Source organism: Thunnus maccoyii, chromosome 2, assembly GCF_910596095.1.
Source record: "Thunnus maccoyii chromosome 2, fThuMac1.1, whole genome shotgun sequence".
In the NCBI taxonomy this organism is placed as follows: Eukaryota; Metazoa; Chordata; class Actinopteri; order Scombriformes; family Scombridae; genus Thunnus; species Thunnus maccoyii.
In genome coordinates this window covers 30242887-30265833 of record NC_056534.1, presented here as the reverse complement: position 1 = coordinate 30265833, position 22947 = coordinate 30242887, and the positions used below count along the sequence as shown (strand labels likewise).

The 22947-nt window shown below is 40.4% G+C and overlaps 2 protein-coding genes across 5 annotated transcripts; both read left to right on the top strand.

Annotated features, from left to right (window-relative positions):
• The first annotated feature begins 117 nt into the window (after window positions 1–117).
• On the top strand, window positions 118–7359 carry poll (polymerase (DNA directed), lambda). 3 transcript variants are annotated; one of them, XM_042395840.1, is made up of 9 exons: window positions 118–207; window positions 1132–1275; window positions 1376–1673; window positions 3242–3359; window positions 3517–3870; window positions 4047–4220; window positions 4514–4642; window positions 6198–6366; window positions 6470–7359. In XM_042395840.1, exons 2-9 carry the CDS (start codon window positions 1161–1163, stop codon window positions 6829–6831), a joined length of 1719 nt encoding a protein of 572 aa, XP_042251774.1. In that variant the 5' UTR covers window positions 118–207; window positions 1132–1160; the 3' UTR covers window positions 6832–7359. The 3 variants fall into 3 exon arrangements, with proteins under 3 accessions (XP_042251774.1, XP_042251765.1, XP_042251782.1); XM_042395831.1 differs by lacking the exon at window positions 118–207 and having other exon boundaries at window positions 3532–3870; XM_042395848.1 differs by lacking the exons at window positions 118–207; window positions 1132–1275; window positions 1376–1673 and adding an exon at window positions 2985–3101.
• A 756-nt stretch (window positions 7360–8115) lies between these two features.
• Window positions 8116–22902, top strand: wbp1lb (WW domain binding protein 1-like b). 2 transcript variants are annotated; one of them, XM_042395970.1, is made up of 4 exons: window positions 8116–8540; window positions 15766–15868; window positions 17826–17987; window positions 19122–22902. In XM_042395970.1, exons 1-4 carry the CDS (start codon window positions 8454–8456, stop codon window positions 19958–19960), a joined length of 1191 nt encoding a protein of 396 aa, XP_042251904.1. In that variant the 5' UTR covers window positions 8116–8453; the 3' UTR covers window positions 19961–22902. The 2 variants fall into 2 exon arrangements, with proteins under 2 accessions (XP_042251904.1, XP_042251914.1); XM_042395980.1 differs by lacking the exon at window positions 8116–8540 and adding an exon at window positions 13435–13545.
• The last annotated feature ends 45 nt before the right edge of the window (window positions 22903–22947 follow it).

Here is a 22947-nt window from a genome sequence, read left to right as displayed (position 1 = left end):
AATAAAAACATTGACAGAATGAATCAAAGATTATTCTTTTTTTTAAAGTAATTACATGCGTAATGTGAAATGAAGATTTGGGGTATAAACTATGGTATGAAATAGAACCATTTTAACAACAAACAAATTAACCCGGAAGTGATACATTTGAATTGAATGTTGTCCGTCTTTTATGTTTTCTATATGAATGGTTCCGTCTGAACAGGGGTAAGAGCCAAAACATTACTGTTTAAAGAGAATTTAGCTTCAAATGTACAGTTATATTTGGAAATATTGGAAACGCATTGAAGCGTAATTTATATGTTTAGTGAAAAAGATCAGTGAAACAATGTAAATGCCGACTTTTTGCTGTTTCTAACGTTAGCGCAAGCTAAAGATAGCTAATGAAAACTGTGACAACAAAGATTGATTTTTCAGTCTATTTCATTATGGACAGGATAAATTGCTGTCTGCTAGCTGGATATCTGTATTATTAAAATCCACAGCTCTCACTATCTTCCATACCAACAACAGAAGGCACACATTCATGTTGATAGTGCATCTATGGCAGCAACTGAACGAGTAATGCACGTGCTTAACTTTTGACATACTGGAAATTGTACAACACGACAGATATCAATCAAATTGTGGTTGTGTACATCTACTTAACTATTGTACTTACTGTAAATACAATTGTGAGTTAGCTAACCTGAGTATTTTCATTTTATGCTATACTTTGTGTGAGAGAAACATTGTGTTTTTTACTCCACTAACCTACATTTATTTGACAGCTAGCGTTATTAGTACTTCCTACGTCCATTCCTTTTGCATACTTTAACTTTTGATGCTCAAATAAATGTTGCTGATAATACTTATATACTTTGACTGTCACTATCACTGTCAAATTGTAACTACATTGTACGAAATTGTAAAAACTACTGCCAAATTCAAAATATAAAAAGAAATCACAATTAGCAGACAAAGAAATCCCAAAGTTTAATACTTAAGTTCAGTCTGTTTTCTAGTGTAAACACACTATATACTCAATATTAGAAAAAGTCTGCAGTGTTCAATTAGTACACAGCTTATATGTCAGATTTTTGGGTGGATTCCATCAGCAAAGTTATGAATAACTTCATAATTCTCCTACAGGCCACTGGCTCCCCCCTTCAACATACAAGATGGAACCTCGCCACGGGATCATGAAAGCTTTCCCCAAAGTTAAAAGAGCCAGAGTTCTTCAGGGAAAGGAAGCCCCCCCTTTAAAGAAGAAACCTGATGAATGTGATATCACAGGTTGCTACTTTATGTGTGTGCAATACTGATTACACCAAAGTAGAAGCCAGACGATGCAACACATTTGATCTTTATAACTCGTTCTCTTCTTCTGTCTTAGGAAACACTTTTAATGGTGTCACAGTGTACATCCTGACTGCTGGAATAGGAAATGCCAGATGTCAGATCTTCCAAAGACAGATCCATCAGAATGGAGGACAGACGGCGAGTTCACTGTGTCCCGGTGTCACTCACGTTGTGGTAGATGACAACATGGACAGTGGCAGGGCTCTGCGATTACTGAAGGTGGACTGCATGCCCTCTGGAGTCCAACTGGTGAAATGCACTTGGTTGAGCTTGTGCATCAGTGAGAAACAACTGCTGGATGAAGCCAGCTACAGTCTTCTTTTACCCAAGAGGTTAATGACTTAATATTGCTTAAGTAGAATGCTAGTGTCTGAAAGCTGTTGTTATGTGTATACATGTCTCGTGATGTTTCCAGTCTATGATATAGACTTGTACCTGTCAGTGCATGCACTCCATCAGTGTTGTTTTCACTCACAGTACAGAGAAGAGAAGCTAAGATAAGAAAGAAATTTATTAATCCCGAAGGAAATCCTTGTGCCACTAACATGCTCAATGCAACAGAAACACGTGGTAGAGAAAGACATTTATAGTCAAATCAAAACACTACGTCAACTTCTTCTTTTGGCTGTTCCCGTTAGGGGTCACCACAGCGGAGCATTTGTTTCCATCTCTTCCTGTCCTCTGGATCTTCCTCTTTTCCTCTTGCCTGGCAGCTCCATTTTCAGCATCCTTCTCTCAATATAACCAGCATCTCTCCTCCGCACATGTCCAAACCATCTCAATCTCACCTGTCGCTTTGTCTCCAAACTGTCCAACCTGAGCTGTTCCTCTAATATACTCATTCCTTATCCTGTCCATCCTCGTCTCTCCCAATGAAAATCTTCAACTCTGCCACCTCCAGCTCTGCCTCCTGTCTTTTCATCAGTGCCACCACTTCCAAACCATACAACATAGCTGGTCTCACTACCCTCCTGTAAACCTTCCCTTTCACTCTTGCTGGTACCCTTCTGTTGCAAATCACTCTTCTCCACCCACTGTACCCTGCCAGCACTCTCTTCCTCACCTTCTTCTGCACTCCCCATTACTTTGAGCAGTTGACCCCAAGTATTTAAACTGATCCACCACCTGAGAAGTTTCTGCAGCATCCTCCTCCCAGACACATCCACCAGAGTCTCTAGTTCGACTCCCAGGACAGAACCAGCCTTCTTAATAAGCTTGTTAAGTCTATTGGCATCAGCTGCCTTCACCCTGCTGCACAGCTTCACACTGCCGCATAGAAGATGACACTCATCACCACTGAGTGGTAGAACATGCACATCACGGTCCTGCAGATGTTGAAGGACCTGAGCCTCCTCAGTAGGAAGAGTCAACTCTGGTCCTTTTTGAACACAGTGTCTGTGTTCCTAGACCAGTCCGGTTTATTGTCAATGTATACTCCCAGGTACTTGTAATCCTTAACCACCTCAACATCAGCCTCCCTGATTGAGAAAAGAGTTGGCAGCATTCTCTGCTTCCTGAAGTCCATGACTAGCTCTTTAGTCTTTGTGATGTTAAGCTGTAGGTGGTTGAGCTCACATCACTTCACAAATTTATCAACCACCCCCCTGTATTCCTCCTCCTCTCCTCCACTGATACAGCCCACAATAGCCGAGTCATCCAAGAATTTCTGCAGATGACACAACTTTGATCTGTACCTGAAGTCAGAGGCACTGAGGGTATAGAGGAAGGGAGATAAGACAGCACTGCAGTACAGTGAAAGTGTAACTACTTCTCACCTATACATCACATTTACCACCTAAAGTTCAAATATTTACAAAACTGTTGACATTGAAAAAGTGGGTATATATTCAAAAATTAAGTGTCACCAATTATTCCATGTTTAAATGTTCTCTCCTCTTAGGGACTCTAAAACACAACATGAAAATATGAAAGAAGACTTGCTGAATGATAAGCCTGTTGCAGAAACTATTGTAGAGCCAGTGTCTGATCAAACCAAGCAAGAGGAAACCGTACACATGGTAAGTTGCCTTTACGTGTAGAAAACACAATTATTACCAGGTTTCTTGTGTCAGTTATCAAGCTGTTCATTCTCTATACAGGCACAGCAGTTAGGAACAAAAAGTTAAACCTGAACACATAACACCAACTCTGTGTATGTTGGAATTGTCATTATAGTTTTCCTACTTTCAGACAGTCCTAGAAAGCAAAGAGGAAGTGCGAGGGGAAGAAGACGGCGTCTCTCAAAGTGACCTGGAAGCTCTCATCACTGGCCAGCAACACAAAGAGGAGACTCCTAGCCTCAGCCTCGATCCCGGTCCAGACTCTGCTGCTCAGAAGCCGGTCTCAGGGAAGTGGGTCTGCGCCCATTCCTCTCAGTCCAAAACTAATAACTTCAACAAGCACATCACAGACAAACTAGAAGTGCTGGCCAAGGCTTACACACACCAAGGAGACAAGTGGAGGGCACTGAGTTACTCCAAGGCTGTGAACGCACTGAAGAGCTACCACAAGCCTGTTACATCATATCAGGTAACTTAATGCAGATACATTTCATATAATGTTGTCAGTAGTTTCAATATTGTGTATAGTACAGAAAGTACTCTATTTTGGATGACAAAGTATGCAGATTCTTTTCAGGGATTATTTGTCTTATGTTCCCTTTTTAATCAGAACATTTTTCAGGAGACATTTTTCATTGCTTTCAGGAGGCTTGTCAGATCCCAGGGATTGGAAAACGCATGGCCGACAAAATTGATGAAATAATGGAAAGTGGTCACCTGCGGAAGTTAGATCACATTGGAGATGCTGTGCCAGTACTGGAGCTTTTTACTAACATCTGGGGTGCAGGAGCTAAGACTGCACAGTTATGGTATCAACAGGTGAGGCATGCACACATTCAAAATACTACAGGTATGTTAATGTGAGTGTTTGATATGAGTTGCTGAACTCAGAACCTGCACTGGATATCAGGTTGAGGGATGATATCAAACACCACATATGGCCCAGATGCCATTTTTGTCTTGATGCTAGTTAATTAGCAAAACTTGTTTAGCTCCTGTACCTACACTAATACTAAATGATATGCCAGATAATAAAAAAATTGTCTAGAGTGAAACCTTGGATATTCTAAAGATATTCTTTACGTTTCTTAAAACTGTTATTTGTCTATTAGGGATTTCGCACTTTGGAGGACATCCGCACAAAAGCCCACCTGAACAACACTCAGAAAATAGGACTCAAGCACTACGACGACTTTCTTGACAGAATGCCCAGAGAAGAAGCCGCAGCAATTGAGAAAGTGGTAATGCACCCCCATTTGTCTCAATACCAACATGTAACTTCAGTGTGTTTAGTCAGGTTTACTCAGAGGTGTGATATCTGAAAAAGATTCCTCCTCTGACCCTCAGAAATCTGGAGGCAAAAGGCTTGAAGTAGGAAAAAGTTTGTGTCAGCTTTCCTTTGCTGCTTGAAAATGGGAAAACCAGACTGTATTCTCACAAAGTGGAGCATCCCAGAGGGGAAAACTAACTCTTGAAAGTTGCTGCATCTTAAGTTAGCCAGATACCTGTTCACTCCAGAGCGCTGAGTACTACGCTAGTTGTTTGCATATAGTATTACTTGGATTTTCTTTTTCCTCCAAAGCTGCCAGATAGAAAGTGCACATGAGATAGATGACTAAAGCATGTGTACTCCCTCAGGCTTGTCAAAATAATATGTGATGCTTTAGCAAGCTTACCTCCCAGTATTTGGCTGGGAACAGGTAGAGGGCTACTTGTTTGCCATTAGGGGGGACACAGGAGGAGAAAATACAAAATAAAAAGTATGCTTTTGCATTTTTGAGGAGCTAAGTATTAAAAAAAAGAAACTTTAAAGGGGACATATTATGGTCATTTCCAGCTCTATATTTTTATTCTGAGACTCCACTAGAGTAGCTTTGCATGATTCACAGTTCAGAAAACTCCTTATTTATCTTATACTGGCCCTTTATGCAGCCCCTCAGTTCAGCCTCTGTCTGAAACAGGCAGTTTTAGCTCCTGTCTCTTTAAGGCACCCCTCCCGATAAGCCCACTCTGTTCTGATTGGCCAGCTTTCCAGAAGCCTACCAAGGGGCAGCTGTTTCAGAGTCGTGTTCAGTTGCCACTGATGAAATTCCAACATTTCCTGCTTTACTGCTTCATATTAAAAGCTTTTAAATGACTAAATAACAGGGGACTTTTATTGTGAAGAATATACAGGAAATAAATGTGGAGCTTCGTCGGTGGCACTGAAAACCGGGGCGACAGAACAACATATGGAGATATTCGGAGCTCTTTGTTCAGTGGATCACTTAGAAATAATGCAGGGAGGAATAGTATAAGCAGAAACTGCCACAGTTATGATGATGTTTGATGAAGAGCTGCAGACGACCAGCACACCTCCATCAGGTAAACAACTTATTTTACTTTGCGGTGCTGTGTAATGGAAAAACACTCACAGAGTGCCAGCACAACTTGAGTCATGGCTTGGCATGATACCCCCAAAACACGATGAAAACAGAGTATTCAGAATCAGTCTGAAGCCGATGCTTTTTGCTTACAGGGATCACTTCTACATATGTTTACCTCATTATTTGACACATTGGCCACTTTTAATATAAACATCCGACAATGTAACATTATATATACGACTGAAAATAAGGAAAACCATAATAGGTCCCCTTTAACAAGAATAGTGGCTATCAGTGAAATGGGAATCTACCTTATCACGAAGGACAGAGTATCTTCTTCTAGGTGCTTGTAGATAGACGACACAGCCTATAGTTTGTAATATAATAAGGTAAAGGTCTTACCTGATTTATTTTTTCTGGGTATGTGCAGGTGAGGGATGCTGCTCTGGCCATAGAGCCGGGCCTGGTGGCAATGGCATGTGGTTCCTACCGCCGGGGAAAAGCCACATGTGGAGATGTTGATGTACTTATATCTCACCCTGACGGAAAGTCCCACAAGGGCATTTTCAGCAAAGTGTTGCAGATCCTCCATGACAGTGGTAAGCTCTATCACATTTAAGTAAGAAATGATTTTCTCACGTAATCCAGAGGTTTGTGTTCTTTCAAAGAAATACTCAGAACAACAACTGTTTTTTCTCTAAGGGTTTCTGACAGATGACCTGGTGAGCCACGAGGAGAATGGAGATCAGAAAAAATACATGGGTGTGTGCCGCTTGCCAGGACCAGGCCACCGCCATCGCAGGCTGGACGTCATCGTGGTGCCCTACAATGAGTTTGCCTGTGCCGTCATGTATTTCACCGGGTCGGCGCACTTCAACCGCTCAATGAGGGCCATGGCAAAGACAAAAAACATGAGCTTATCTGAGCACTCTCTTAACGAAGGCGTGGTGCGTCAAGGTAGCTTGAAGGTGCATGGTGGCACTCCACTTCCCACACCTACAGAGAAGGAAGTGTTTAGTCTGTTAGGCATACCATACAGGGAGCCTTGTGAAAGGGACTGGTGATGATTTGCCAATCACCATGACACATTTTATGGTTTTATAGAAAAATAATCATGATGTTGATGAATGTTGACAATTGTCATCTTTAGGGATGTTTTACTGCTAGACACGCCTGTTTGACTTGAATGCGCTTTTACTTTACAGATTAAATGAGAAGGTTCTCCCAATTCACAAAGTCAATATTTTCTCACTTAGTCCTAGTGGTATCTGGCCCTCTGGATAGTTTTAATTGTTTGTGCAAAGGTTTTTAGATATCTGTCCTTTGAAACTTCTGCCACTACCCCAATATAATACAAAAAAACATTTTTCTTAAAACAGTTACTTCAGTAGAAAGTAGTTCAACTGAAAACTCTCCACAGTAAGGTCGGTGGTTGCTGTTGAGTTTTACAAATGAAATGAAATTCCACCAAGGGCTAGATACCACTAGGGATGAGTGAAAAAAATGGGCTTCAGCAAGTTGAATGTACTGGCCGTTTAAAAACATTTTAATATAGGAGATGTCTGTTACTGTTTATTTTATGAAAGATGAGTAATTGAAATAAAACATTCAAAGGTAATAGCAGATCTTGTCATGTGTTAGGACTGTTTCCAAGCTTCAGTCTGAAGTGAGAAGATATTACAGTATAAGCTGAGTGGTGAACTTGTATCGAACTAAGTATACAAATATGACTGGTGTCAAGTAAGGCAAGGCAAGTTTATTTGTATATCATATTTCAACAAGAAGGCATTTTAATGTGCTTTACATAAAACATAAACTGCATCAAGACAAAATGTAAAAGCAACAAAAGACAATATAAAAAGTTGTAAGTACAATTTTAAAAGAGTTAAATAGAAAATAAAAATAAGATAAAGTAGAATAAGACAGATAAAACGGGTGTTTAAGTCACAGTCCAGTAAGATATTAATCAAAAGCCTCAAATTTGGTTTAATAAAAGACAGCTGTTTAAAAGAACAGAGTTGCAGTAGACCCGCAGTTTTCTGGGAGTTTGTTCCAGATATGTGGAGCATAAAAACTGACACCTGCTTCTCCATGTTTAGTGCAATGTGCAACTTTTTCTCTCTCTCATCTTTTTTTTTAATCACTTTTACATTGAATGCGGTATATTAAAACACAACTATAAACTAATAACTTGGATAAAGGGTACAGATGAGATCTGGTCCCACAAACCAGAGCCTGGAGAAGATGAACCCAGGAAGACAACAAGGCCATGCACTACAGACGCACCGATCAGTGATTGGTCAGCCTCTTCCCCAGCTGGCCCGGACTGTCCAATCGCTGTCCAGTCCGCAAAACCAGTGGCGATCCACGCAACTGAACGCCCCTCACGTTGCGCACATGGATCGGGTCTAGGTGACCACGCCACACCCAGCAGACCGAGGCTCCGTCCCCGTGCTGGAGGAGCAGCTTGTGTAACAGCTGTATGAGCCAGTGCCACCGACGGCAACCGGTTGCGCCAGCACCGTGCCTTGTGGAAATGTCCAGGACGCAGAGGAGGCGGCGCATACAGCGGCCTCTCAGCGCGACACGGGCCGAGGAATAGTTGAGGATACTCGGACACAGTTTGTGAACAACAGTGTTTGCGTGCGTATGGTTTTGCCGTAGCTGTAGCAACTTTTTTGGAGGAATGAGAGGCGTATGGTCGGCTCTCAAAATGGGGTTGTTTTTGCACGCTGTCGGCTCTGTCACCCCCACCGAGTCCGCAGCAGAGAGGGTAAGCAGTCAAAAACAAGGGCTGTACGCTAGCTAGTTATCCGGCTAAGTTAGCAAAGTGTCTTCACTAGCTAGTTAGCTATCCGGTTAAGTTAGCAAAGTGTCCACACATTTATTAGCTTGTTAACAGTGAGCCCAAGCGTACCTGTAGTATAGTATACCGGCTGTCATGAGATATTAGCTAGCTTTAACTTGTACTGTCCTGTCAAGAGAGATGATAGCACGCTTGCCTGGCTGGTTAGCTGCGGTGGCTAACGCACTTAGCACTGTTGAAGTAAAGTGACAGCCGGGAGTCAGGGCCTCGCTCTGATGTGTTGTGTTTATGGTAGAAGGTTGACATTTTAGCCAGAAATGAGTTGCATAAACAACAGAAGCAGTAATTCAGGTATGAATTCCGCCACACAAGTAGACATAACAACTAATTGGCACATGACTTTTGTAATTATCTTTACCAGATAAACACGTAATAGCTGTTATTGTCTGAATTATTTACATTAATTATGCTGACGAACCTGTGTGAAGATAGTGTTAAAATAAGTTGTCAATTAGTTCATAATGACGTTATAATCACTTCCTTCCCAGTCATTAGGCCATCTGATACTTTTAGCTTTTATGTAAATGAACACATTTAAATGAAGAACAATATTTCAATGTTAAAGGTAGCTTCCTCTGTATTACAGAAAATGAACCACAGGCTTCAGCTTCCCCCTTTCATTTTTATAACACATTGTACTGATGTACAGCTCCAAAGATAATAAATTGCTGTAAATGTGATTTAAATAGCATTCTTGATTCTTTCTAGTGGGTCAGAATGCAATTTCGTAGTCGCAGTGCAGCAACGTAAATCGAAATTCACAGCCAGGAATGAATCAAAAATAAGTGTGTTATTGCCTTTTAGATGCAAAGTTACATATTTTGGAGACCTGCAGTCATTGTAACATTATATATTGTTTACCACGTGTAATTTGAGTGGGCAGTTTGATGTTATTAGTCAGCATCTGGTACTGTTCAGTATTTGAATTTCACATTTGGGGAAATTATATAGTGCATTTTTGGTGAGCCAGTGATGCGTAATACAAATGTTTAAAAACACACACAAAGCAAATATTGGGTTGCTTCACTAGATGACTATGGAACTTCTACTTATGCCTATGTGGAGGCACTGCAGTTTTAGTATTGTGTTGTAGCAGGCATTTTTGTCTACAGTGTTGTGAGTAAAGAGGTGCAGCAACAACAGTCTTCATTCTCACTTATTACAGACTCAAGGATGCACCAGAAGTACTTCTTCATGAGCTAAAACAAATTGAAATGATCAGCTGACACAGAATTCCAAAGATTTTCTGGGCAATCTAGCATATCAAACATCAACAGTGTTGTGTTGCCATTACTGTATCTATTAGCTATTGGTCATTCCAGTCATCGTGAGAAAGCAGTGAGAAAACCATATCAGGACCTGGTCAGTCCTTTCATACAAGATAACAGCTTGTTTGTTTTATCAGTAGCGAATGTGCCAAGATATCTCTGAGGCCCACAAAAGTGCTGAAGTTTCAAGTTCCTCTGCTGTCCAAGAATTTTGCTAAGATATCAAGGCACAAAGGTCAGAAAATAATAGACCAAGATGGGTTTTTGATGTTTGTTTTTTTCCCTAGGATAAAAATTCCAGCTACCATTGTTATCACATGCGGTATCTGGATAAAACTATGCCGGGGAACAGTGTAACAGTGAATGTATGTCATTTGTTTCTGCCTGTGAAGCTGAGTTACATCACGTCAGGGCTACATCTTCTCTATGCAAACTCCTTTCAAGAAAGTTCACTATATCCACTATATGGCTTTCAAGATGAACAATAACTCCAGTCTGACCCTTTCTAAATCATAACTACAACTTGATTCATATGTAGATTTCCCCTCCTCCTTGTCAGTACAGCTATAAAGCCCATAATATTTCAGATCTTGACAAGTCAAAAATTTGTACTTTCCAGCTGATATGAACTCAATCACCGTGATGTATCAGGGGGCTGTTACCTCAAAAAGTTTGCAGCTGTTTCTTCTGTTTCTTTACACAGCTGTTTATAGCTGCAACAAAAAACCAAAAGACTATAAAAACATTACGCTTAATGGTTTGGCTTTTTACCTAAAACTAAGGCTGTGTGATATGACCAAAATGCTTTGCAACACAGTGAAATAAACAGTAGAGCATAATATGAAATGATAGACGTTTTTCCATCATCACACGACATATATCGTCATATCGCACAGCCCTACCTGATACATTGGATAAGAGCTTGTAAAGCTGAGTTAACTACTACAGTCACATGATATCATGGGCCAAGCCAAGGACCCTTGTCACTCACCATCACACACACCTTAATAGCATAGGTATTGTTTTGCTTTTTGATAAAAAAAAATTGAGGATAAGCTATAAGAGTGATGGTCCCCAGCCAGTTCCATATTTGACTTTTGTTCATATTTGATCTTATACCAAGCTCTTTAGTGCAAAAACATTAAAAAAAAAAAAAGGTTAAAGAGCCCCTCCAGACATGTTGTAAAGTAAATAAGAATACTCTGCATGGAATAATAATATGTGTCTGACATGTTTTTTTCCACAAATTACCTTAAAATCACATCCCTCATTAAAAAAATCTAGAATCTATGAATATGCAAATATTCATTTCAAAAGTTTATCTGCTGGATACAAGATGTCTCTTACTTCACTGAAAAGTTCATTCTCAGTGTTTGTACACTGGAAGCTACAAGTTTCCACATCACACTTGTGTAAGTTGTATATCGGACCGCGACTGGCTCCAAAGTAGTTGCGATGTTACAAATCATGCTCGTATGTGTGCCCCTTCATATCAGATTTTCAGTGAGTACAGAGGCACTTTCAGCAGATGAATGTGAAAACAGCTTCTAGTCTCAAACTCTGCACATGTACATCATTCTGCACAGAGAAGCTTAAACACCCAACTGAAGTAACAAAAAGCCAAACACGTTTTTGAGTGGAGGGGGACTTTAATAAGTCTCCCTTAATCAGGGAAACATAAGCATAGGGTCAGCATCCTTAACATGTCAAAACTTGTAGTGTTAATTCAGTCATTAGTAAAACTAATATTAATGAAACAGTGAATGAAATTGTATAATTATAGATATAGTTGTCATGCTAACCCGAGCAGAGAAGATGATGGTCAGTGGATCTACCTCATCCTCATGACTACTATGTTTATCCCTGCCTGAAGCTAGACTGCTGGTCAGTGTTAACTCTTATGTAGTTCTTATGTAGCAGTGCTGTATCAAAGCTAGGTTGTAGTTATTTAATATTAACAGCTGGACTTTGTCCAAATCTTGTATCTGAAAGTGAAACGTTAGCTGTTGGCAAACATACAGTATGTTCTGACACTGAGATAAAATGAGACAACTGTCTCTTCTGGACGTTGAAAGTCGGAAGACATTCTTCGGGGGAACGTACAGCATTAACGGTCGCTACAAACGCGTCAGCAGTGTTTTGTTTCGCATAACCTTGATGACTGTGAAAGAGCACCTTTCTTTGTTGCAGGACAGAATAATAAATAAGGGGTCAACGAGGTCTTTACGTGCATCAGCTAACTTGCCAAGTCCTACGGGCCTGTGCTAAGTGGATCAGCTCTGACTGTGCAGTCAAGAATTAACTAATAACCACAGCCACTTCTCTCCAGGATCAGTATTCGATAGTCACCAGGGGATTTTGAACATTGTCTCATTGTCTGCTCATTTCAACAGCTTCTCATTATTAAGGTTATTATTTTCTAATGCGGTGTTCATTTCTGGGACGGTAACCAAATCCGCCTTTAATATGGTAGTATAGCATGAGAGAGGAGGATTGTTTCATCGCTGCCTGCTTGGATGGGAGACAGAGGAATCCAGTCTGTGCAGATTCTTTGCTCGGTCACTGTCTGCATCCTACAGGATAAGTGAAAAATAACAGTTACTCAGGGATGGTCTCAGGTGACGTAGAAGTTCTCAGGTTTAGCTCTTTCATCGAGACCTTTCACCTCCCATTTTCAGCAGCACGAGTTAGTTTTATTTTGTGGAGTCACATGCATGTTGAAGATTAGCTGCTAGAGCACTTTTTTTGTGTGTGTGTGTGTGTGTGTGTGTGAAGGACTGTTTGCGAAATCCCGACACTCTCTCTCCACCTTCAGTACTTGGCTATCTTTATGCAGCCCAGGCTGAAGACCCAAACAAACTAGATGCCTATCTGTATCAAATTGCAAAAATGGCCCAGACTGCCAAGCAGAGAGCATATGGTGGAGAACAGTCAGTGAAAACAGCTGAACTTATCAGAGACAAAGTAGGGGGAACAGAACATTGTGTGTTTATTACACAGAGAATTAAATCCCTCTGTGTTCAGCTGAGTTTTAAAACATGTCAAACAAGTTGATAAGGTTAAAACAGCTGTTGAGAAGTGATTCATCACTAAGGGTTGAGGCCGCGGCCACAATTTATGTCAGCAGTCGGGTTTGTGCTGATCTAGTGGACTTGTGTGTGTGTGTGTGTGTGTGTGTGTGTGTGTGTGTGTGTGTGTGTGTGTGTGTGTGTGTGTGTGTGACGAATCATTCCTGCGTTACTGCTCTCCGTCTGGCTTTCTCAGTGCTTTTCTTGCCCCTTCTCTCCCTGCCTCACACTTGCACACACCTCTCACCACTCTGTGCGCCTTATTATCATGCAGCGCTCCAGTCAGGAGCTTGCTCTCTGCTGCTGCTTGGAAATTTCCGTAGAGCAATCCTTGTCCGCTGTTTGGGCCTGGATTGGAGTGGGGTGAGGGAGTGTGTGTGAGTGAGGGTAGGGTGGACACAGAGAGAGAGAGAGAGAGAGAGATATAGAGAGAGGGAGGCAGGGAGAGAGAGTGAGAGTATGTTTGAGAGCTGTTTGACTTTTTCTTCTGTGGGATAATGACCCATGAGGTGGAGGGACTTGTCTAGGATTTTTGGACCTTGGATCATCATGCGTTTTAATCTGGGACCCACGCTGGTAATCTATGGAGAAAGAAAACTTTCCTTATATAGAACTTTGGCTAGCTAATCATTAAGCTGATCTAGAAGAAAACACCTGAGGGATCATCCTGGAAAAATCCATAGGCCTTTCTCATGAGAGGATTTTGATTACAGTGCTCCCTTGTCTTTTGGCACTATCCTGATCTATCTGATCTGATTATGGTCTAGCCAGGGTCCTTTCACAACTTAACTTTTCATGGGTGCGATGGAAATTAGTAATGCGCTTTGTAAAGTTAACTTTTGATGAGGCAAGAGTTTGGCGTATTGATAGTAAAGACATGAAACAGACTGTTGGAGTGGAGACAGATGCCTTATTGATTGTGGATGAAAGTAGACCGTTGAGCTGAACATCTTCTGACATTTTCCGAGTTCTGATTAGGCCTCAGCTGCACTTTTAAGTTGAAATAGTTGATTAGATATTGTGCAACATACTGAGTGGTTTTGTGCTGGCTGAGATTCAAATATGCGCACTCGATATGGGCCTTAAACACTGATGAAACTCTAGCAGCTTACCAGCACAAGTGGCTAGCACCACATCCATTGCTAAGTATAAATGTTGGCTACTAGTGTTATGGTAATTATTCTAAATCAAAGGTCAGGGTTAGGTATGTAGAAATATGTGTCTGTCCCAGCTTCATATCATACAGTGATTGTACACATCATGTTTGCAGTCAGTGTACTGGTCTACTACCGTTTTATAAAAATATGAATCGATGCCATCAGACGTCAGAAAGAGGAAACGGTCTTACTAAAGATTTACTACTTTGTTTTTTGATATTTGTGGCGCTCTTGCACCACCATTCTCAAGTTACATTTTTCTTAGCTGTAAGTGTCCTTAACGCGTTGCAATAACAGTGGGGCAACAGTGCAAATTAATAGCACACTTAAAAATGAAGCATTTTTTGTGTATGCATACTGGCTGTTTTTGAGTTTTTTATTTTGTTGCTTTTCCAGCACACTACATACTCAAAACTAGCTTAGAGTTATTATGTATGGAATTGGGACACAGCGAATGTTACAGTAAACTGAAGAAAAACGTACATATTGAATTAACTCCACACCAGTTGATATCACCACAGACAGTTTTCACATGTCACAGAAGGAAAAGCTCAGGTGTAAATAATCAAATTAATGACGGCTGGATTCCATTTAGCTGCTTCAGTTTCAGCGTCCTGGTATCGTTCCAACTTACTGGGACACTTGAAAAGAACAGAACCGTTATCAGTAACACCTGTTCTTTTCCTACCATGACAAGTCAAAAACAGTCCTGTTGTTGTTTTTATTTGTATTTAAAATGAAGGTGTAAGAGCACCATCAGTTTAACAAGTTATAACCACATTTTAGCCACGCCAGGGAGAACATGGTGCTCTGATGATAACACGGGTTCTAGTAGTCTAGTAGCAAGTTTTTACCAGTATTTTGTTTTTTTTACCAGTGGATCATGAAACAACCAGACTGGGCAATCAAAATGTAAGAAAATAAAGTAAAGCAAGGATTATCAAAAATGAGTCAACTGAAACCAAATGAAACTGAATTGAAAATGACAAATGTGGAAGAGTACAAAACTAATTATAATGCATAATTACAAATGTTCATAATTGTGATGGCCTTTCAATGCAATGCAGGTTCTTTTGAGTAAATTGGTTGCTCTGCTTAAGTGACAAAAACTTGAAAACTTAAAGTTTGCCGTTTTCTTCTTCTTGCTCAGTGAACAGTCAGCTGGACTGTGTTGTTTGTGGCTGAAAGTAACATCATGTATATAATGTGGTTTATTTACAGTAAAATCACTTACTCATGTCATTACACACCATCATTTAACTTATATAACATCTGAAAACAGACGACTGAACCAGTGATGATTTAGTTTGTGTCATCATAACGAGGGTGAATAATATCAGTTTCATAATCAGTTATTGTATTTAATTTATGTCAAGATGAATTTTTCTTACTTTACAACAAACAGTAAAGAGTATTCTCTGTTCAAAATTAAAATCTACAAATGTAGTTTCACTCAGAGTGACTTATCGTTTTTAAAGAACAAAACTTGATACATGGTTGGGGGGCTTGGTTATTTTTTCATAGGCCCTGCACAACGTAACCAGATGCCTCGAGATGTTTTATTTATTTTTAAAGTTGAGCTGTTGATGATGCATTCCTTTTTAAAGTGACAGTAGTGTTTCTCCTGCTTGTCTTGCAGAGCCTACTGCAATGCGAAGGCGTCAACAACCAGAGTTACATCTGTGAGTCCGGTCACTGCTGCGGAGAGTCTCAGTGCTGCAGTTACTACTATGAGCTCTGGTGTAAGTGTCCGTTCTTTCCTCGGTTTGTCTCTCTGGTCTGTATCCCCTCTTCTCCCTCCCTCTCCTTATAGGCACGAACACACAGGATTTGATAGAATTAGCCATCGTGATGTTAAACTATAGTGATTACCTACTTAGTAGCCCATCTAAGATGAATAGGATGGAACATATGGGGTGAAATACTGATCCTGAGAACTGGGACATGTTTTTTTTTGCGATGCCAGAACTTTGTAGGCTACTTTATCGTTCCTGGAAAATAAGAGAAAAATGTTGAAAGTTGTTCAAAAAAAAATAATGTGGCATCCTCAAAATTACCTTTATGTTTTGTTCTTTGACTGAGAACAAACTTTCAGAAGTGCTTTAATGTTGCAAGAACACTTTGACATGTGGGTTCATTTATCTATAAAATGCGCCAAACATGTCACGTCGTGTCCATTTTAAGTTACAAAAAGTTTATTGTTTGCGAGGATATGTCAGAATGTTGTTTAAAGATTTGCAGGAAATGTTTTGATAGGGCTGTACAATATGATGAATAGTAAATTTAGGTTTTAAAGAGATTTATAATGTCTGTAATTCAGATCTTTTCCAGTCCTCAGTAGTGGAAAGGTTGATTCAAGGACAAAGGAGGCGTATTTCAGTTGGTGTAGGTTCTTAGAAATAAGCAACATTCAAACTGGAGTCAGCTTATTTATACAAACTTCATAATACAACATCATCTATTTATTAATGACCTGAGGAAGAACACGGCACTGTTTTCCCTTCTAGTTTAGATATAACCCAGCTTTTTCAGATATTGCACAGTAGTAAAAGAGCAGAGCTGATGGCCATCAATAAAGTACTAAAAGCCCACAATTAATTCTTTAGAACTGAGAACAGAAGATCTCATATCACTTTGAAGGTGCAGTCATGACAATATGTCGGCATCTCTTGAAGATAAGAAGTTAGTAATGAGGCATTGAGGACGTTAAATTGCACAGACATGCACCGTACCGGGCACCATATTGTATAGTTTATATTCTGATTTTCCAGAGACGAAGGCGGCCTTGCGCTGTAGTCCTCGAAGTGGTTTCCCTTTTTTTTTTCTTTTTTTTTGTCGACGTAGTGGCAGTTCACTTATTTCAAACACTTTTAACATAAACTGGGGCGTTTTTGAAGCCTCACTCAGTTTTTGTCCCCTGCTGCTGCTGTTCAGACTGGATTCTAGATAGCACAGCGCCACAAATAATTAATTTGGAGAAAATTAGGACTTGATGCCATACGAGGGGGGAAAAAAAAGCATAGAACGCTCCTAAATGGCGAAGCCGTGCTGGGATGTTCTTGTCATTGTTTATGACAAAGAAGAACCGCATCTGCAGTTCAGTTTAATTGTGTTTGTCGTCCTCCAAAATTTCAACATTTCAAAATTAATGGCTCATATTATTTTTTAACATTTATTTTCCTGCTCGGTTGGACCAGGACATTTACAAATATGACAAGTGTCTCTTAAGTGAGAAAGCAGAGAGCTCAGAGTTGAACTAGTGATACAACTGTGGTGTAAATTATGGGGTTGCTTCAGAGAGAAAGAAATGGGAAAGGCTGTAAATCTGTCAGTGCGAGATAAGAACGGACTTGGACTGTTCAATGATGATTAAATTGACTATATGCCAGGAAATGCACCACATACATACGGTATACAAGCATAAGAATGATTCACTATGATAGAACCAGATGTTGACAGTATGTGATCTGCAGTGATATGTTGGTGTTAGCAGCAGGCACTTTGTTATATCACCACAAGCCAGTAGAGTTAAACAGCATGGATACTGTAGAGCACAATTCTTCCTTGTTTACTATTTATCAGCGTGTGTGAGTTCATTTAGAATATCAAGCAAAACAGTCACATTTACATTTTATCCATGTTGTTGTTGTTCCACTGGAAAACGTGACAGGTCTTGTGTTGATTTTTCTCTTCCTGTAGGGTTTTGGTTAGTGTGGGCTATCATCTTCATTTTGAGCTGCTGCTGTGTGTGCCACCATCGCCGCACCAAACACAGACTGCAGCAACAGCAGCGGCAGCACGAGATAAACCTCATCGCTTACCGTGAAGCACACAACTACCCCTCTGTGCCCTTCTACTTCAGTAAGATCTTTATGATTTCTATTGATGACTGATAGCAGTTGTTCAGAACTACTTAAAGCTGCATTAATCAGAGCACTGAAAATAAATGTGTAACGATCATCAATCCAACAACAGAAAATCTTGATTATGATAGTGATAATAGACAACAAACTGAGGAAAATACAGAAAAAGTTGTCCGGTCAGTTGGTGAATACAATGCATTTATAATTGTTTAATTCTAAATTCCTGTGGTTTGTTCAAGGGAGGTCCTACTATCTACCTCTCTCCCACACATCTTAGCTTGGAAAAGTTTCTTTCAGAGACAAAAGAATCACTGAATTGCACATATTAATCCTTGCTGTAATTATGTTTAAAAAAAAAAAGAAAAAAAAGTGCAGAATCACTTTTCCTTACTCGGTAAACGTAAATTCATACAAGTGCACGTCTGCTGATAAGAACAGAAAATCATTAAATCATATCAAATCATTTTGCAGCTCAGCCTTCCACCTGCAGTGTACAACTTACACCTGCGTCAGGTCTGTTGTAGAGGCGACAATCTCACGCAGTCCAGTAGCTTCTTTTATCGTTTCTTGGAGAGACAAACATTGTTTTTTTTTCTGAATAATTTTGAGTCAGTCGTTTTCTAGTTGCATCAAACTGAGGAACTTAAAAGTAGGTTAAAGCAGTGGAGCCTGGCTCAAATGTAATGTTTGCGCTGGGAGCCATCCCTGGTTTCACACAGCGTCAGTACCTTCCCTGTTTGCATGCCCCAGTTTTCAGGAAACGGCCAGCATTTCTCTCTTGGTACCTTGCCAGAGTTGCAACACCATCTCACACACTGCTGCAATGGTCCTCAGCACAGAACTGACCTAGAAATGAGCTTGTTTTGACCTCAACTGTTGTTACATTTTCCTCCCGTGGCTTTGGGAATGCTTGAATAGTGGTCTAGGAAGTTCAGCTAGGGCACTCTGATCATACAGGGGTCAGACAATGTTGTGTATTTAAAAAAACAAAACCAGTCCATGTAAGTGGTGCTTGCCTTGCTTAATGTATTACTCCAAATTGAAGTTGTGTACATTTATTTCAGTGCATATGCAAATTTATTGTATTTCTGTTTTCACTCAGAGCTGTTTTCTTTCATCTTTTTCTCCGCAGGGTTTCTGCCAAACTACCTCCTGCCTGACTATGAAGAGGTGGTCAACCGGCCACCTACTCCTCCCCCTCCCTACAGTGCCTTACACACAGGCCCAACCTCAGTGGCTTCTAGTCCACTGTCTCCTGAGCAGCAGGAGGGACACTGTCCAGCCATTCAGCCCACTCCAGTGCCCCCAGTCTCTGACAGTCTGTGCTGCAGACCCAGCCTAGAGGAGCCACAACCCCCCACTTTAGACTTAAGGCCCAAGCCTGACAACAAGCCCATGCAGACAGCACAAGATTCAGGCATGATACTGCTGTCAGATGGGCTCAGCAGGGAGGGACTCATCAGCCAAGAGAAAAGAAGCGGAAGTAGGGAAGACTCTTGCAAGGACCCGCTGCTGAAGGACCTATCAGAGGGTTGCTCTGAGGACAAAGATCGCCTCCCCAACGGAAGGAGGAGACGATTTACAGGGGACTCTGGGATTGAGGTGTGCGTGTGTGGCACACGTGGGAGCGGCAGTTGCAGCGGAGCAGGAGGGACAGGCCAGGAAGGCAAAGAGTTGAGGGAGCTAGAGAGCCTGCTGGGGCGTGAGGGAGATGACGACGACGAAGAGGAGGAGGGGGAGGAGGCCGGCGACTTCTGTGACAGCTGTGGCCATCGCGCCTCCTTCAGTGTGGAGGAGGAGCAGGCGCTGGGCGGGCTGGAGAGGCGGGCTGCACGAGGGCCGTCAGGACCCCCTCAGCCAGCTCACCAGATAGGCAGCGCCTCACTCCACCCTCCAGTGTGCCTCCTCCTCCACACCATCAGCGAGCAGGAGGGAGCGCACCACAGCACCAGCACTGAGCCGCAGGGCTGAAACAGTTAACACACCTTCGTCACAGAGGGAAGGAGAGCACTTGGCACCGAATATGGAGGCTCGGAAGAAAAGGCTTTTGTGTCTGAGCAAGTGTTTTATGTCTAAAAGTGAGTATTTGTTATGAGTGTGTACATCTTAGATAAAACAGGTGTGGGAGCAGGAAGTGGAATCTCAACTGGAAATGAATGAGATTGAAAGGTTGAGAAAATCTGCTCCTCCCCACACTGGAACAGTGGCCTTAACCTGTGTATTTTGGGTTATATGTGGGCAGTGCAAGCCCTTTAATAGCCTGTGTATAGGTGTAAGACTCACTACACTGCGCGCACACACACACACACGCACACACACACGCACACACACAGTCCTTCAGTGGCTCATGCAACGGAAGCTACTGACACACGTCAAAGACTTGATAGCTGAGGCTGTGACAGGACAGGACGTTCAGTGCTCGGGATGAAGGCAGCTCTCCTCACCGAGCGCGTGCAACCAGTTTCAACAATTTTTCAAAGCCTTTCTCCACAGGCAGGAAACTAGGTAGTAAAAAAATACACACAGCAGGAACATTTCAGATGAGTGCAATGTGTGTGTTTATGCAAGCCGATACTGTACAGGGACACCAGAACAAGACTGTGTGGGACGTCCCGTTAGACTGATGCTTCTAAAGTGCTTTTTCAGCGATTTAAAAACCGCTCTGCCTTATGTCTGTTTTTGTTGCTCTCTATCTGACCTGCTAGTGATAGAGAAGTATAAGTGCATTAACACATCTTCATGTGAGCAGTTCCTATTTTGCACAAAATGTATTTATCTTTATAAATGAAGCTTTTAGCTGAAAGAAAATCAGAACAGAAAATGCGTAGTTTTTTTCCATAAATTCAGTCTTAAATCGCAGCACATGATTTACTTCTCAAGGTTTTGTTGCAACATCTATAAGAATATGGACCCCTGTGATTTGTCAGTAGCGAATGCAACATTCACTTTGTTGGTTTATATACAGTTGTTTTGTTTTGTTTTTAAACTTAATTTAATGAATGTTTGTAGCGTGTGCCTACCCAGAAAATGCAGAAATTTGACTAACATTGATAAGCATCAGTGAAACCCTGAGAGACACTGAGACAGCAGGTAACTAAGCCGTAACTAAGAAAAGAATATGAAGCTTTTCAGAGATTACAGCCAGAATGGGCAACATCAGACCTCAAACTTTTGTGTCAGTTATTTCAATAGATTTCCACATTCACCAGCTATACATGATAAAAACATAAATCCTGAGCACACAGGATTACACTCTTTGTATTGGATTTTCATATTAGCAACATTCTTCTGCTATGGTATTCATAAATTCAACATAACATATAACAAACTATGGTTTTTTAAATGGTTTTGACCAATGGGTGATCCAGTCAGTCTTCTGCATTTATACTATTTAATCTGAGATATGAAGTTCACCTTTTTGGAAAGAAAAAACAAAGCTGCCTTTTTTTTTCTTTTTTTTTTTTCTCGGTTTTCTTTATTTTGTTTCATTTATCCCACACACAACACATAATGGTCATGATTGTAGAGCAAATGCCCAAAGTTTGTGCACAAATTATTCATAATATTTAGAACAAAATGTCTAACAATTGCAGCCTAGTGATTGGAAATATACCTCTTGGGGTTACAGAGGATTGAAAACTGAAAAAATAAACCAAAATTATCAGTGGAAAAGACAGAAAAACTAAGAATCAGATAAGCTGCTAAAATAACTATAGTAGAATATCTATTATAATCAAGGAGGGTACAGGATATTTCTGAACAGCAAGTCTTTTTTTTATGATGGATGAAACATTCTTGGCACAGGATGTGGTGAACAAGCAATATGATAATGCACTAAACAGAAAACAAAGACCACATGTTATTAAAGTAAGAACATTTATTGGTTCCATTCATTTATCTCATCAGTTTGAAATGCCTTTAATAGCTGGTTCTCAGCTTGTATGTCGTAAATCTGCCCTTTAATTACAAATCTCACTGCAGCTGTAATAGATGTTGGTTGATGATGAATGTGCCAGAAAAAAATGCCACTGATTTCTATAATGAACATGAGTGTGAAACTTTTACAAATGGACTTGTTTTGATTCATCGTTTTCGATCGCCCACGTTCTGAAATTAACTGGAAATTGCAAAGATGTTACATGCCATTGTGATGTCTTTCTTTGGAGAACCCTGCACACATTGCAGTGTCTGCAAAGCACAAATGTTTCAACCATCAGTCTCACAGATTTACACATATTCGCACCTGAAAGCATTATAACAGAGGATGTCTCCTAAAAAAAGTAGTACCTTTAAGCACAAGTTGAATCGTTACATGTAAACTTTCTCTTTTGAGAATAAGCTGATTGAATTTTACCCATCAAAGCCTGAACATGATCTAATATGCTTTATATGTTGTTGGTTTTTTTTTTGCTATTTGTGAGGTAGAAAATAATAATGTGTAATTGTGGTACATGTAGTACAAAGATGAGCTATTTTTCATATCAGTTGAATCCTTCGAGCGTGATTGGAACTGTGTAGAATTTCAAAACCACTTTATATTTTCAAATTGTGTACAGTATTCTGTGACATGCTTGTGAACCAAATAGTTGCTTTTATCATTTTTGTGAAATCATTAGCTTTATTTGTTTTATTTTTTCTCATCCTGGGTATTATTTTCTTTCTGTTGAGAAAAGATTTAATTTCTTTTGAGACTTATCCTGAAGTTGTGTTAAAGGGTACATACATTTGACTAACATGTAGTAGATAGCTTGTTAACAAGATCAGGGGCATCTTGCCAAAGACACTACTTTTCTGTCTTCACCAGTGTGTGTAAGGTGGTTTTGCACATATTCTTTGAATGTTCTGATCATAAGCCATTTATTACAACAACCAAGATGGATGTATGTTCAATAAACATACCCTTTTAAATTCAAGCATGACTGAGTCGTGTTTATTTTTGATGTGGGAAAACTATACTC